Raw genomic sequence first — 15,303 nt, 5'->3', positions numbered from 1 at the left:
GTTTGTACATACAGATGTCATCAAAAAATGACACCACATTTTCCAAGTCTTTTAACACGACTCGCATCAATCTGACGAATGTGGCGGGTGCCGTGCATAGGCCAAAGAGCAGGTAATTAAAATGAAATAAGCCCCAGGTGTGACGAATGCGGTGAGTTTTTTGCTGTCATTTTGCATGGGGATCTGCCAATACCCTTTTGTGAGGTCGAGTTTGGTAAAATGTTTTGCCCTATATAGTTTGGCGAACAGCTCATCTGTATCTGGAATGGGTTCCGTGTCGTATATATATATATATATATATATATATATATATATATATATATATATATATATATATATATATATATATATATACGTGTGGTGTGTGTGTGTGTTTGTACATCAAGAACTATGCAAAATGTATAACTTATAAATTGTTCAGAATTAAGTCAATTGAGTTGATTGTATTTCATTTATTCCTCCTTTATAAAAGAGGTATGTTTTAACTAAATATATAATATATTATCCAACATAACAATGAATTGTCTTGTCGTTGAGTAGAAAAATAAAATTGATTAGAAACTTTTGAACAAAGGAATGAAACGTAAATCTTTGCAACATCTGTTTACTTTAAATAGTGAAGATTTAACGTTTGGCTTTATAGATATAAACGTCCCTTACACATACGTTTACTGTGTTTAAGTGACACATGTGCAGCAGACGAGACACAAGAACAAGACATTTATAACGTCGCATCGCTATGGGCTAGTCAGTTATAGTTCAGGTTATCGTAACAACTTCAATAATATTTCTAACGTCTCTACATGGTAGTGCGTGTACTAGATTAGACAATAAATAAACACGTTTTAATTGACTTAACTCATTGAGAAGATTCTCTAACTTTTATCCAGACGGTAAGTTTAAAATAAATCAATAAATCAATGTATATATATATATATATATATATATATATATATATATATATATATATATATATATATATAAATATATATATATATATATATATAAATATATATTCATGGGTTTTCCATAGTCGTTACAGCATTGTCGGTGAATTAAAGATAATTATACTATTTATTTTAGTTTTTGGTTTATTTACAAAAATTATGTGAAAACTATTTTTTTTAAATAATAATTTCCTTTTTGTAAATTTTAGGGATTAAAAATATAATCTGTAGAAATACGTTTTGTAAAATTACTTTTTTGTGAGGTTGTCGATGTTGATTTGTGTTAAAAACATCTGTATTCTCAGGCACACATCAAAATGTCAGAGTGCGCACCTAAAAACAAAGTATATCAGACAGCACTAAAACGTTACCACGCTGTTAAGGTCTTTATTGGCACCGTTACACTGATAACGATAATTCTTCTTGTACAAAAAATAGACATCGGTTTTAGACCGATGTCTTTCTTTAAAAGCGACGATAGCGTAAATATTTCGGTTTGCTTACATTCCAGTATGTTTGTTAAACGTGAAGTTTTTAAACAGGCAATACAATGTGTTAAGCGTGAGTATAAAAATAAAAATAAAGGCAAACAGATTAATTCGGTAGAAACGATTTCTTACAACAATGAAGACACAGACGTTGATGCTAGGCAGAGTAACTTATTGGCGAACACAAACACAAATTTTTCACGATACTGTAATGGAGAAATTTGTGGCAAAGTTTCACTAAAGATCTTATCCCAAAAGTTTATAGTAAACGAAGTAAATTGCATGGCAATATTTTCTGGTAACAAAACTGACGTAGACGAAGGAATCCGTCAAGCTAAATCAACAAAACGTACCCTTTTATCAAACAGTTTTTATTTGAATTTAACTGAAAACTGTGACGTATTTAAAATCTCTCGTGGTTACATCACTTGCTCAATGACGCAGGAAGAAGAAGAATTCCCCATTGCGTTTTCTATTTTAGTTTTCAAGCACGTAGAAATGGTTGAGAGATTACTCCGTGCTATTTATAGACCACAGAACTATTACTGTATTCACGTAGATGCTAAAGCAGACAAAGAATTTTTCCTCGCCGTATCTGCTGTAGCGCAATGTTTCACTAATGTTTTCTTGACGGCTGAACGAGTGGACGTCCGATGGGGAAAATTCAGTGTACTGGAACCGGAACTGATGTGCATGAAACAGCTGTGGAGATATACAAAATGGAAGTACTTTATCAACCTCACTGGACAAGAGTTTCCATTGAAGACAAACGCTCAGCTGGTGAAAATTTTAAAAGCTTTTAAGGGTGCTAATGACGTAACAGGGACAATTAAAAGGTAAGAAATGTTACTATTCAATATATCTTCCTTTATATTAAAAATGTGTTCAATCACTGGACTTTGTTTATATGATAGTACATTTCCAAATTAAGGCTTTAACTTTTTATTTCGACACGTCGCTGTTGTGGGAGAATTATAACTTGCAAACTGTAAATAACAATTGTAATTGTATCTCAAATCATAAACGCTTTTTATATGACAGTCTTACTCTAAAAAAGGTCGCATAACATTTAATGAAAATATACGTCAACAAAGTAAAAGAAAAATGTAAACGTGAAGGCGACACTTGAAATGTGTTGAATATTTTTCCAAAACAATGATAAAGGACTTCGCCAAGCTTCAAATATCCCTCATACACTATTTTGGTTTGGATAGAAATAAAACTATCAGAACTTTTTACAAACATTTCTACATGTGAGAGGGGGGTAAAATCCCCCCCCCTCCCAACACACACCCTCCCACCCACCCTCTACTGGATCGGAATAGAACAATTTTATTCAGAAAATATTTTAACCAATATCCGCCACCCGAAAAATTAAACACGCCCCCTAACCCCATTAAAATTTCAAGGGCCTTCCCGGAGAAAAATGTTTGAAAGAAACATCAGAGACTATGTTTGCTATGTATATTCTAGACATACATTTGGAGTATTTCAGACCTCATAGAAATGTGTTTTTATTCCACAAACAGGGCTCATAAGTATAGATGGCCAACAAAACCACCAAGAGGATTAAGACCAGTGAAAGGATCAGTTCATGTTGTCGTGAACCGGTTGTGGTTTAGTATAGTTTGTTAAAAATGTGTTTTGTTTAGATCTTGATTGCAGTACAAAATTATAAACCATGAGTAACGTCACTGCTAGAGAGTGAATTTAACACAGAATTTTATAGATAAATTGAATGTTTTTAAATTATTGATGGTATTATTAAACTCTATGTAGTTACACAAATCAGTGTGTATTTCTAATAACGTTTGTATAGAATTTGATGCAAAAAAACTGAGTTAGGAGTCTAAGCGTTAATTGAAAAATGTCAAAAGTTCTTTGTGATTGTTTCGTTTACTATATCCTAATTTAAATCTATTGAATATTCTATATTGATGTGCCTATATCGTCGGTCCTAGGATATTTTATTGACTTCATCCTATATGACATTTTTTCTCAAGTGCTTTTTTTATATTGATGTTTTTATATCGATATCCAGAGATTTTGTTGACTACATCCTACACAATGACACAGCCAAAGATCTACTGGAGTGGGTCAAAGGAACAGGAGTTCCTGATGAAACGTTTTTCGCCACATTAAACCACAATCCACAGCTAGGGATACGCGGCAGTTACAAAGGTGAATCTAACAATATAAATCTGTTGCACGTCAAACAATTATAAATTGTAATTATTTTATTTTTATATTTGCAAAAACATATGTCTATTAAATTATAGAATACCATGCATACTGGATCGGTATAACAGTAATTTGATATAATAGTAGAAGGCGGAAGGCTTAGATTATAGTTTTCATATTTAAGTCAATGAAATTATTTTATACCAAACATACATATGTGCGACTTCGATAGTATCAATTTCGTCTCAGTAGTGGAACCTAACCCTTGTATTTGTCAATACAATTTAGTAAACAGTTACGTCACATTTCTTATCCATCCAGGGCATCCTGATAGTGGTCATGTGATCAAACCTTACCTTGCCAGGTTTAAAAACTGTGGTGGAATCCCTTGTGCCGGACGTAGAGTTAGAGAAATTTGTATACTTTCAACAGGTAATATATATATTACTGTCAACAGGCGTACTTTCCATTCTGTTTGAAATGCTACTTACCATCACACTTAGTCACCACTTCACCACGTAAAAATCCGTATTTTCAGGCGTCTAACCTTTCTGGATGCAAACAAATTTTACTTGAAATTGCTTTTGTATAAGTTGGTTATAAATATAGTTCTGTTTAAGTGTGTTTACCCATTAGCAATTTTGTTTTATCTTTGGATGAGGTCTAAAACTTCAGGCATTGATAATAAAAATAAATGAAATCATTACAAACTACATAATTAATGTGAAACATCATTTCATTTACAGGTGATTTACCGTTGCTTTTCAATGCAACACAACTTTTCGCCAACAAATTCTACCTGTGGGAAGATTTCTTATCTGTTGGTTGTTTGGAGGAAAAGTTGATGAACGACACGAGGGATGAATTTCTGGGTGTAAAGACATTTAACGTATCTTATTATGAAAGCTTAGGTTTTCTGAACAATCTCGTGACGTAATGAGTAAAACAGTGTAATAAAAGAGTTTAAAACTATTGACATACGAAATTCTAGAACTTTAAATAAGAATATTTTCTTCATTTAAAAAAATATAAGAATAAATTCAAAATTAAGTGAGTATCGTTTTTTTTAAAATTTAAAGTTGATTGACTTTGTTATTTTTATTTAAATTGCCGTTATCGGCTAGGCGTGGCTCTAGTTAGCCATGTCAAAACACAAATCTTAACACACAAATGTATGTTTGTTAACAATATATATTTAAGAGAAAACAAATAGCATTTCATCATGCTTGTCTAAAAACAACAACTGCACGAGTTTCTAAAAATTAACTTACACAACACCTGCTCTTCCTCAATATCACGATTTTTTACACAGTTGCTTGAGTCAAACAATCAAACACAAAATAGCTTGATACATAATTTCCCTTTGGTGATATTATTAAAATATGCAAAAATTATGTATCGCTACAGTATCAAGTAAGAGTATAAAGCAGGGGTCGGCAACCTTTTGAGACAGAAGAGCCAAAGCTTACAATTTTCAAAATTTCCCAGTTTTTAAAGAGCCGCTAACATTTTATTTTTTATTTCAATATTTTATTATTTGATTAGGAATAGGTAAATAAATTTGACTTGTTATTTAAAATAAATAGCTTTAAATATGAAACAATATTTTTTATATAAAAACATACACTTGTTTCGCCAGAAACTGGCTTGGGTATCAGTTTGATTACCGTGTCTCGGTCACTTCTGTCCCTTGGTTCTCACCAGGATTATCTTCCACCCCAATGAACGCAGGGTAAACTCGTACCCCACCGTCCAGTACCCGACTCAACAGTAGGAAGCTAATAACTAAAAAACTACGGCACTCACGTCAAATTAAAATGATTACCGACATATAGGGAAATGCATTCTGAATAAAATAACATTCCACATTTAACGATATTCGAAAAAGTCGGCACTTTGACAGTTGCAAGCATGGAATGGTTGGCCACAACACAGCTGTGATGATGGGCCTGGTGCCCAAGCGGCTGTCCGTATACTTTCTAGTGCACATATTCGCACTGTTCTCTGATGAGTTTTATTCTTCTGTTTAAACTTGCGTTTCTTTAGAGTAAAATATTTGTTATGAGTTTTGAAAAGAAAATAATATAACTATTAATAATTGTGCAAGGAGCTGGAGAGCCTCATCCTGACATCAAAAGAGCCGCATGCGGCTCGCGAGCCGCAGGTTGCCGACCCCTGGTATAAAGCATTTTATACCGTAAAAGCAAATAATTGAAAAGAGTAACACTAATGTAAAAAAACAAGGAAACAATGTAACAATCTATAATAGACAACTGTGCACATACGGAATTCTCTATATCCACATAAAAAAAAAGAAAAGCGACAACTACGCAGTTAAATATTAAATAATATGCACAAAATTGACCTAACTTAAAATATGCATATACATTACATTCAATCTTAATTGTATCCGAAATGTGACCAGCTTTACTTGGGTGTAAAAAGTTAGCAAACCCTAACCACAACCAGTCATTAGTCCCAGATCAATTATCTCCTCTAAATTATCATCTTGTGTAATTACCCCACTACACAATATATATATTAAACCATTACCTTTCCCTTACTTCCCCTATCGCCATTTCAAAAACCCTAATCCTTTTTCTAAATGAATCCATATGCTAATCCTTTATCTTCACAAATATCAATACTTTTATTACATCATAAATCCGCTACCCATTTCGTTTAATTTATCGTTGTTGTTGCCGTTAACGTCCAAGTCATCTCTATCGTTGTCATAACCGTTACCGTTTTTCTACTGCAGTTATTTGGTTCAGGGTAATGTGGGATATTTAACGGGTGGGGGCGGAGGGGGGGTGGTAAATTGAGCGTGGGGTAATGATTCTGGTAAAATGAACCCTAATCCTAACAGGAGGGAAGTAAAGTCAAGATTCGTTTTAAGCCACTTATACCACGTTACGTAACATTGGTGTTCGGACCTTTGACCACAGGTGCTTTGACCATAGGTTTTCTCACTATTGCTTTGTTTAAAATAAAACCGTTAATTAACTATTGAATAGTATATTAAAATATAATAACTTTGCAACACTCTACTTAAACCAATGAACTCTTATGCAATAAAATTCGGACCAAACATACTAATGCACCTCACTGTTTTTATGTGACGTAGTTGTTTAATTTACATCAGGTATGGATAAAAAAATCAGTTATTAGACATTATTTGATGTTCATACCTATTTTGAAAAGAGTTTAGAATACATTTTAAAGTAATTTTATTATAGCATTTTCGTTTAAATTTGTGTGAAATCAAAGAACGGGTAACATTACGTTTAACGCAATTATATCAAATGTTGGGCTAAAGGACATTACCCCCCCCCCCCCGTCAATTACCCTCCCCCTTTACCCTCGGTCATTCCCTCACGCCTTTTTTTATCCCCCGCAGCAATTACCCCATGTCAATTACCCCCTGACGATTACCCCCCCCCCCCCCCTCAAGTTAAAATCCTAACTCAAACTCAAATTCTATACTTATATATTACCTTAATCCTGAACATCAGAAACAGAGCAAAACCTATTCATTCACATCAGCCTAAAACTTAACACACAACCAAAATTAATACTAGACATTGTTTTTAAAACCTAACTCAAACCGTAGCCCTAACACTAACCCGAACCCTAGCCATTAGCAATAGCCCTACCCCTAACCCTGACTATGAAACTAACCCTAACCCTAACCTTAGCCCTAGACATAGTCTTAACACTAAACCTAATAACTAACCCCAATCATAATCATAATCCTAACATAACCTAAACCAAAACAGAAACATAAACATAAACCTAACCTTAACACTAACCCTAACACCAACTAACCCTAACCCTAACGCTAACCCTAACCCTTAACCTATCCCTATCCCTAAACCTATCACTAACCCTACCCCAGCCCTGTGTTGGGGCTAATGTCCTACTGGGTGGTGAGGGGGATAATTGGCAGGGAGTAATTTCTCCGGGGGTTAATGTCCGGGGGCGGGGGTGTGTGAGACCCTGTTCCCTACTTTGTTTAGGTAAAAGTTGAGCGTTAAACGTGACAATTATTATTAAGTCTCGCACCTATTTGAAAATAAATTAGTATACATTTTGAAAAAATTGTTTCTGTTATTCAAGTTTTTTTCTTTGTTTATTTGTGTGTAGTCAAAGAACGAGCAATATAAAGTTTTGGAATGAAATAAAATGTATATGGAAAAAAAGATAATTTTACAAGTGTCCTCCCCCCCCCCCCCCCTCCTACCCCCATCCTCATCCCCCTACCGTTAACTAACGCCAATTTAATATGAATTGTTGCCAGCAACTGATAAACAAACATTGTTGCTTAACCGATTAATTGTAAATAAAAAATATCACGGCTAAATGGTTTCCTTCAACAGCGATATAAAACTAAAGTGAACTACAAAGAAAGCTTCTTGTGTATAACCATTTAGTTGATTTTTTTTATTGTGGTATGTGGTTAAACAACACATTATTGATTTGCTTATGCCTTGGCGAAATACTCGTTGCTTATAGAAATGGTGAGCTGTGATTCACGAGAATGTTTATCATCGTACTACAGGCTATACAGTGAAGGTTATTTGGTGCAGATAATGTAGTTTTTAAAAGATTTGCAACTAAATGAAGGTAGAACGGATAAGAAACCAATCGCTTTATCAGCTTGTTGTTTTCAGTAAATTATGGTGTATATGTAATATATATATATATACATATATATATATATATATATATATATATATATATATATATATATATATATATATATATGTGTGTGTGTGTGTGTGTGTGTGTGTGTGTGTGTGTGTGTGTGTGAAGCACGAACTTTTTATTAGTAAGAATAAAACAAAATAAACCTTTCATGACAATAAATGCAAAATGTGTTATGTAATTTTTTTACAGAAGAAGTAAATTAATTTGATTGATTTTCATTTATTTCGCTAAATGCTTCTTTATAAAAGAGGTATAATTTAACTAATTATATAATATATCATCCAACACAAACTTCAATTCTCTTGTCGCGTAGTACAAAAAAAAAATGTTTTTAAACTTCTCAACATTGGCATCAAACGTGAATCGTTGCAACATCTGTAACTTCAAACAGGAGACTATTTAACGCTTGACTTTAAAGATAACCACCAGCCATACACATACGTTTACTGTGTTTAAGTTACATGTGTTCTGCAGAGGACACGCTGGAACATGTCATTTATAACATAGAGTCACACAATGCTAGACATTATCGTTCAGATTAACGTTATAACTTAAATAACATGTTTAACGTCTCTAGAAAACCCAAGTGAAACAAATTTAAACATCATAGTGCGTCTACTAGACTAGACAATTAATAAACTCGTTTTAATTTACTTAACTAGCTAGCACATAGGATTTTCTAACCTCAATCTACACGGTAAGTTTACCATAAATAAAAAATACCCGTTTTTTTCAATATATATATATATATATATATATATATATATATATATATATATATATATATATATATATATATATATATATATATATATATTTATTTATTTATTTATTTATTTATTTATTTATTTATTTATTTATTTATTTATTTATTTATTTATTTATTTATTTATATATATATGTTACGGTCAAAGCCCGAAGTGCGGCCAAAGCGCGGATTGGCCGGCCATTCCGCGCATTGGCCGGCTCTCTTGGCCAAAGTCCGAAGAACTTAGCACTAAGATCGTATTTCGTACATTGGCCGGCCAATGCGCACACTGGCCGGGACGTACTGGCCAAAGTCCGAAGCGCTTAAAACTTGACAGCGTATTTTGTACATTGGCCGGCCAATGCGCGCACTGGACGGGATGTCCTGGCCAATGTTCTATCTAGATTAAGTTGTGATCGCATTTTCATTATTCTGGGTGCGTTTTCATTGAGAGTAACGTATTGTTTAGCTCTTGTTTGTATAGCATTCTATATACAAGGCGACATGGATCAAAAGGGCCGTCAGACCATGAGACAGACATAGCAGATGGCTGTCAAAAGAAAAAAAATGTAAATCCATGTTAGTTTCTATATATAGGCTCTCGACAAAATTGTTACTGAGGAATATCTTGAGAACATTGAACAAGAATTGTAGGTTGCCAAAAATGTAACGACATCCTCAGCTAACACATCTACTGCCGTGGCGGAACGTCCAGACCAGTTGCGTGACAATAATGTGGCCAACAGATTCTATATAATTTGTGAAAAACATTGTAGTGCAGCTCATTCTTTTGGATCCTGTGGCAACAATGTCCATGCTATTTGTGGAATACCCAATGAAGCAGACGAAGGGTACGGAGGGAACATTACCTGCAGATTGTGTCACAACAAACAAGACATCATGGAACACAGATCAGCAGCTCATACTGGCTTGCAAACTCAAGGTGCTAAGATGCTTAAAACATCAAATACAAAATTTAAAGATAGTGAAGTGGGTGACAATGTACGCATCCGTTTTCAAGATGTTGACAGAAGTCACGGTGATCCCCGAAGCGTGATTGTAGTTGTCATGAGCGTCGAGGGCGGTTTCTACAAATTAGGAATGGAACATGGTGTTCTAAAACAACTGTATGCTAGAAGTGAGTTTTCAATTCTTCACGAAAAACTGCTCTTATTGTCGTCAGTTGGCACTGAGGAAAAATCACTACGAACCATCGCATCTTTACGGCATAAACAAAAACCAACATCTGCTCATGATCTTATAATTCGGACTTTGGCCGGTCGTCCCTAGCCAGATGATCTTCTAATTAAGACTTTGGCCGGTCCACCATGGCCGAAATCAAGAGCTATTTCAGACTTTGGCCGACCTAAGGGAGGCGATATTGGCCAATGCGCGGATTGGCCGGCCAATCCTATCATTGGCCGACTTCGGGCTTTGACCGTAACATATATAAATATATAAATATATATATATATATATATATATATATATATATATATATATATATATATATATATATATATATTTATTTATTTATTTATTTATTTATTTATTTATTTATTTATTTATTTATTTATTTATTTATATTTTATATTCGTGTGTATTTCTTAGTCGTTAGAGCACTTTAGGAGAATGTTAACATTTATTCTAGTTTTTGCCTTATTTACAAACATTATATGAAATCGATTTTTTAAGTAATAATAATCATTTTTGTTATTTGTGTGTAAAAATTATAATTTGAAGAAATATGAGTTTTTTTGGTATGAATGTCTATGTTGATTTTTGTTTAAAAAACTCTATTCTCAGGTAAATTTCAACATGGCAGTGCGCGCATCTAAAAGCAAAGTATATCAGAAATCATTGAAACGTTGCCCATCTGTTATTGTTTTCATTGGCATCGTTGCAATGATAACGATAATATTTTTTGTACAAAAAACAGACATCAGTATTCGACCGATGTCTTTCTCAAAAAGAGACGATACCGTAAAAACGTCGGTTTGTTTACATTCCAGTATGTTTTTTGAAAGTGAAATTTTTAAAAAGGCAACACAATGTGTTCAGCGTGAGTGTAAACATTTCAATTCTGTGCAAACGATTTCTAACAACAATGGAAAAACATACGTCGAAACAAGTCAGAGTAACGTATTGACGACCACAAATATAAATTATTCAGGATGCTGTGTTGGAGACAAGTGTAGCAAAGATTCAATAGAAATGTTAGCTAAAAAGTTTTTAGTATATGAAGTAAATTGCATGGCAATATTTTCTGGTAACAAATATAGCGTAAAAAAAGGAATCAGTCTAGCTAAATCAACACAACGACACCTTTTATCAAATACCTTTTATTTGAATTTAACTGAAAATTGTGACATGTTTAAGGTCTCTCGAGGTTACGTCACTTGCTCAATGACGCAGGAAGAAGAAGAATTCCCCATTGCGTTTTCTATTTTAGTTTTCAAGCACGTAGAAATGGTTGAGAGATTACTCCGTGCTATTTATAGACCACAGAACTATTACTGTATTCACGTAGAAGCTAAAGCAGACAAAGAAGTTTTCCTCGCCGTATCTGCAATAGCGCAATGTTTCACTAATGTTTTCTTAACGGCTGAACGAGTGGACGTTCAGTGGGGAGAATTCAGTGTACTGGAACCGGAACTGATCTGCATGAAACAGCTGTGGAGATATACAAAATGGAAGTACTTTATCAACCTCACTGGACAAGAGTTTCCACTGAAGACAAACGCTCAGCTGGTGAAAATTTTAAAAGCTTACAACGGTGCAAATGATGTAGAAGGGAAACTTATAAAGTAAGAAATGTTATGAAATACTACTGTAGCTCTCAAACTACTTCGTTAATTCATCTTCCATTACATTACAAAATGGAGAATCAACTAAGTGGTTTTATAATAACTATAATTTTCAAATATCAGAGGGTTTCTGATCAACCACTTGACATTATGTTTAAATTATAATATATTTTCAAATTAAAGCAATAAAATCATATTTCGACTTATATGTTGTGGGTGCATTACCACTTGCGAACTGTCAAGAGCAAATGTAATTTTATCTTCAATCCTAAGCTGTTAATACACGACAGTATTAGTTTAAAAGGTTACTTAACGTTTAATGAACATAAACGTCAAAAAAGTAAACATCTCTCTCTCTCTCTCTCTCTCTGTATATATATATATATATATATATATATACATATATATATATATATATATATATATATATATATATATATATATATATATATATATATATATATATATATATATATATAATTCTCTTCATGGGGACCATGCGAGACACCACTTAAACGCACGCCGTTGCTCCCGCGCTCTTTAGGCATATAGCTATAACCCCCCCCCCCCCCCCCCCCCCCCCACGAGTCTAGTGAACAAATGTTCGCCCCGAATGTTTACAAGCGTAGGGCCGCGTCGAATTAGTAACGGCTATTAGGGGCAGAAGATTTAGCTATTTAACGATTTGAATCTAAAGAGAAGTAAGAAGTTCTACTTCATCCTTTCATTGTCCGTAAACTGTCGTCACGGACGGCTGCTTTCATAGTGGCGAGGGAGGGAGGGGATGGAAGGGACGGTAGTGTTGAATTCACGAACTATGAAGTACTAAAAAGGAAGGAAAAAAACAACTCTTTATACCCCGCGGGCCAGCTCTTAATAATAAAAATGTAAATGTGAAATCTACTCTAGAAAGGTGTTAAATATATTTTTCAAAGCAATGATAAAGTAATTCAAATATTCCTCATATTCCATTTCGGTTTGGATCTATATAAGACTATATAAGACTATCAGAGCTTCTTACATCCCCTCCCTCCCACCCACCACACGAACGAAAAAATTAATTCAGAAACTATTTATTTTGACCAGTATACGCACTCTAAAAAATTAAATCTGCCCCAACCCGCTTTTAAGTTTCCATTACTTTACCGGAGAAAAAAAGAAACATAAGTCACTATGTTTGCCGTTTTTTTCTAGACCTACATTTGGAGTATTTCTGACTTCTAAGAATTTTTTTTTATTCTTGAAACAGGTTTCGTAAGAATAGATGGCCAACAAAACCACCAAGAAGATTAAGACCAGTGAAAGGATCAGTTCATGTTGTCGTCAACAGGTTGTGGTTTAGTATAGTTTATTTAAAATGTGTTTTGTTTAGATCTTGATTATAATACAAAATTATAAATCATAAGTAACGTCACTGCTAGAGAGTGACACTAACACAGTATTTTTAAAACAAAATTGAATGGTTTTTAAATTGTTGATTGTGTTATTAAACGCTTGGGGTTAAACAGATTAGTGTGAATTTCTAATAACGTTTGTATATATAATGTATTTAATGGAAAAAAAACTGTATTAGGAGTCCAAGCATTAATTGAAAAATTGTTAAATAAGTTTTTCATTGTTTCCCTTACTACATCCAATATTTAATCTATTACATGTTTTATATTGATATGCCTATGTCATCGGTCCTCGGATGTTATAAAGACTTCATCCTACATTACAAATTTTCTCAATCGTATGTTTTATATTGATTTGTCTATATCGATCTCCAGAGATTTCGTTGACTACATCCTACACAACAACACAGCCAAAGATCTACTCGAGTGGGTCAAAGAAACGGTAGTTCCCGATGAAACGTTTTTCGCTACATTAAACTACAATCCACATCTTGGGATACGCGGTAGTTACAAAGGTGAATCGAACAAAATAAATTCGTTGCACGTGTTTCTATTACTAATTGTAATTATTTTCTGTTTATATTTTAAAATACATATGCCAATTAAATTATAGTGTACTACGCATAGAGGATTGAGATTTTTGATGTATAGTTGTAATTTGATTTTATAGTAGAACATTGACATTACTATTAGCAATGCATGTTATTAATCGATTAAAATTGTATCCATTCAGGTGATCCTGACATTCATCGCCTGATTAAACCTTACCTTGCTAGGTTTAAAAACTGGGGTGGAATCCCTTGTGCTGGACGTACAGTTAGAGAAATTTGTATACTTTCCACAGGTAATATATATATATATATATATATATATATATATATATATATATATATATATATGATACATATCATTGTATAAAATCAACAGGTGTACTTCCCATCCTGTTTAAAATGCCATTTCCCATCCCACTTAGTCACCTATGTAAAATTTCGTAGTTACATTTCTTTTAGTTTTTCTTAATGACACTAAGAAATATTTTGTACACAAATTCAACCTGAACGAGGGTTTTGTATAAGTTTGTTGAAATACAATTCAATTACAATGTGTTTACCTGTAGCAGTCATGTTTTATATTAGCATGAAGCTTAACCTTTTGTGCATTAATAATTATTATTAAAATGATGGTAGAATTAATTGAAAACTGCATGGTGAATATGAAACATCTTTTGATTTGCAGGAGATGTACCAATGCTTTTCGATACAAAAGAACTTTTCGCCAACAAATTCTACCTGTGGGAAGATTTCCTATCTGTTGGTTGTTTGGAGGAAAAGTTGATGAACGACACGAGGGATGAATTTCTGGGTGTAAAGACATTCAATGTATCTTATTATGAGAACTTAGAGTTTCTGAAAAATTGCGTGACATAATAAAAAAGTGTATAGTTAAAATAAAAGAGTATAAAACCAAGGAGATAACAAATATTTGAACTTAAAAAAGAAAAGATTTCAATTATTTTTTTTTAAATACGAATTCCTTTTTTCTTTTTTTCTTCGTTGTTTGACAATATTAGAGTTAAGAAAGTATTATCATATTTTGTTAAGAACTGCTGACTATCTTTGTCAAATGTTTATACTTCCTGTTTATCGGCTAGCCGTTGCCCCATTTATTTATAGTCAGGTGCCAATACTTAAATGTTGACGTACATATATGTTTGTTTAAAAAATATTTTAAGCGAAATTAAAGAGCATTTGCAAACCAGCAATAGCACTTGATTCTGAAAACGCACTCTACATATCTCCTGTCATTCCGTACTTTCTGTTACACAAATATACTATTAAAGTCAAACGATTATACAGAAAAACTCTTGTTTCTTACTTTTCCTCTCCTACTTAGCAACAACCCCATATTAAAATATATAATTTGTATACATTTTAGATGAATTTTTTTTTATCCAAATGTTTTCTTTGCATATTTTTTTTTGTGCAGTTCAAAACCTCTTAAAATAAAATTTATATATATCTAAAAGTT

The 15,303-nt window shown here is 33.2% G+C and overlaps 2 protein-coding genes across 2 annotated transcripts; both read left to right on the top strand.

The window, feature by feature from the left end:
• The first annotated feature begins 1,717 nt into the window (after positions 1-1,717).
• LOC131931337 (beta-1,3-galactosyl-O-glycosyl-glycoprotein beta-1,6-N-acetylglucosaminyltransferase-like) lies at positions 1,718-4,614 on the top strand. Its single transcript, XM_059288099.1, has 5 exons — positions 1,718-2,271; positions 2,965-3,045; positions 3,477-3,616; positions 3,938-4,048; positions 4,363-4,614. The coding sequence occupies exons 1-5, from the start codon at positions 1,718-1,720 to the stop codon at positions 4,551-4,553; spliced, it is 1,077 nt and encodes a 358-aa protein (XP_059144082.1). The 3' UTR covers positions 4,554-4,614.
• Positions 4,615-11,087: 6,473 nt separating this feature from the next.
• LOC131931336 (beta-1,3-galactosyl-O-glycosyl-glycoprotein beta-1,6-N-acetylglucosaminyltransferase-like) lies at positions 11,088-14,702 on the top strand. The gene is made up of 7 exons (XM_059288098.1): positions 11,088-11,136; positions 11,248-11,318; positions 11,454-11,881; positions 13,131-13,211; positions 13,651-13,790; positions 14,009-14,119; positions 14,512-14,702. The coding sequence occupies exons 1-7, from the start codon at positions 11,088-11,090 to the stop codon at positions 14,700-14,702; spliced, it is 1,071 nt and encodes a 356-aa protein (XP_059144081.1).
• Positions 14,703-15,303: the final 601 nt, after the last annotated feature.

This window comes from Physella acuta, unplaced genomic scaffold, assembly GCF_028476545.2.
Source record: "Physella acuta isolate Inbredline_101_S28 unplaced genomic scaffold, ASM2847654v3 ptg001945l, whole genome shotgun sequence".
NCBI classification, from domain to species: Eukaryota; Metazoa; Mollusca; class Gastropoda; family Physidae; genus Physella; species Physella acuta.
The sequence above is the reverse complement of the archived record's forward strand: the minus strand, read 5'-3'. Positions and strand labels throughout refer to the sequence as shown.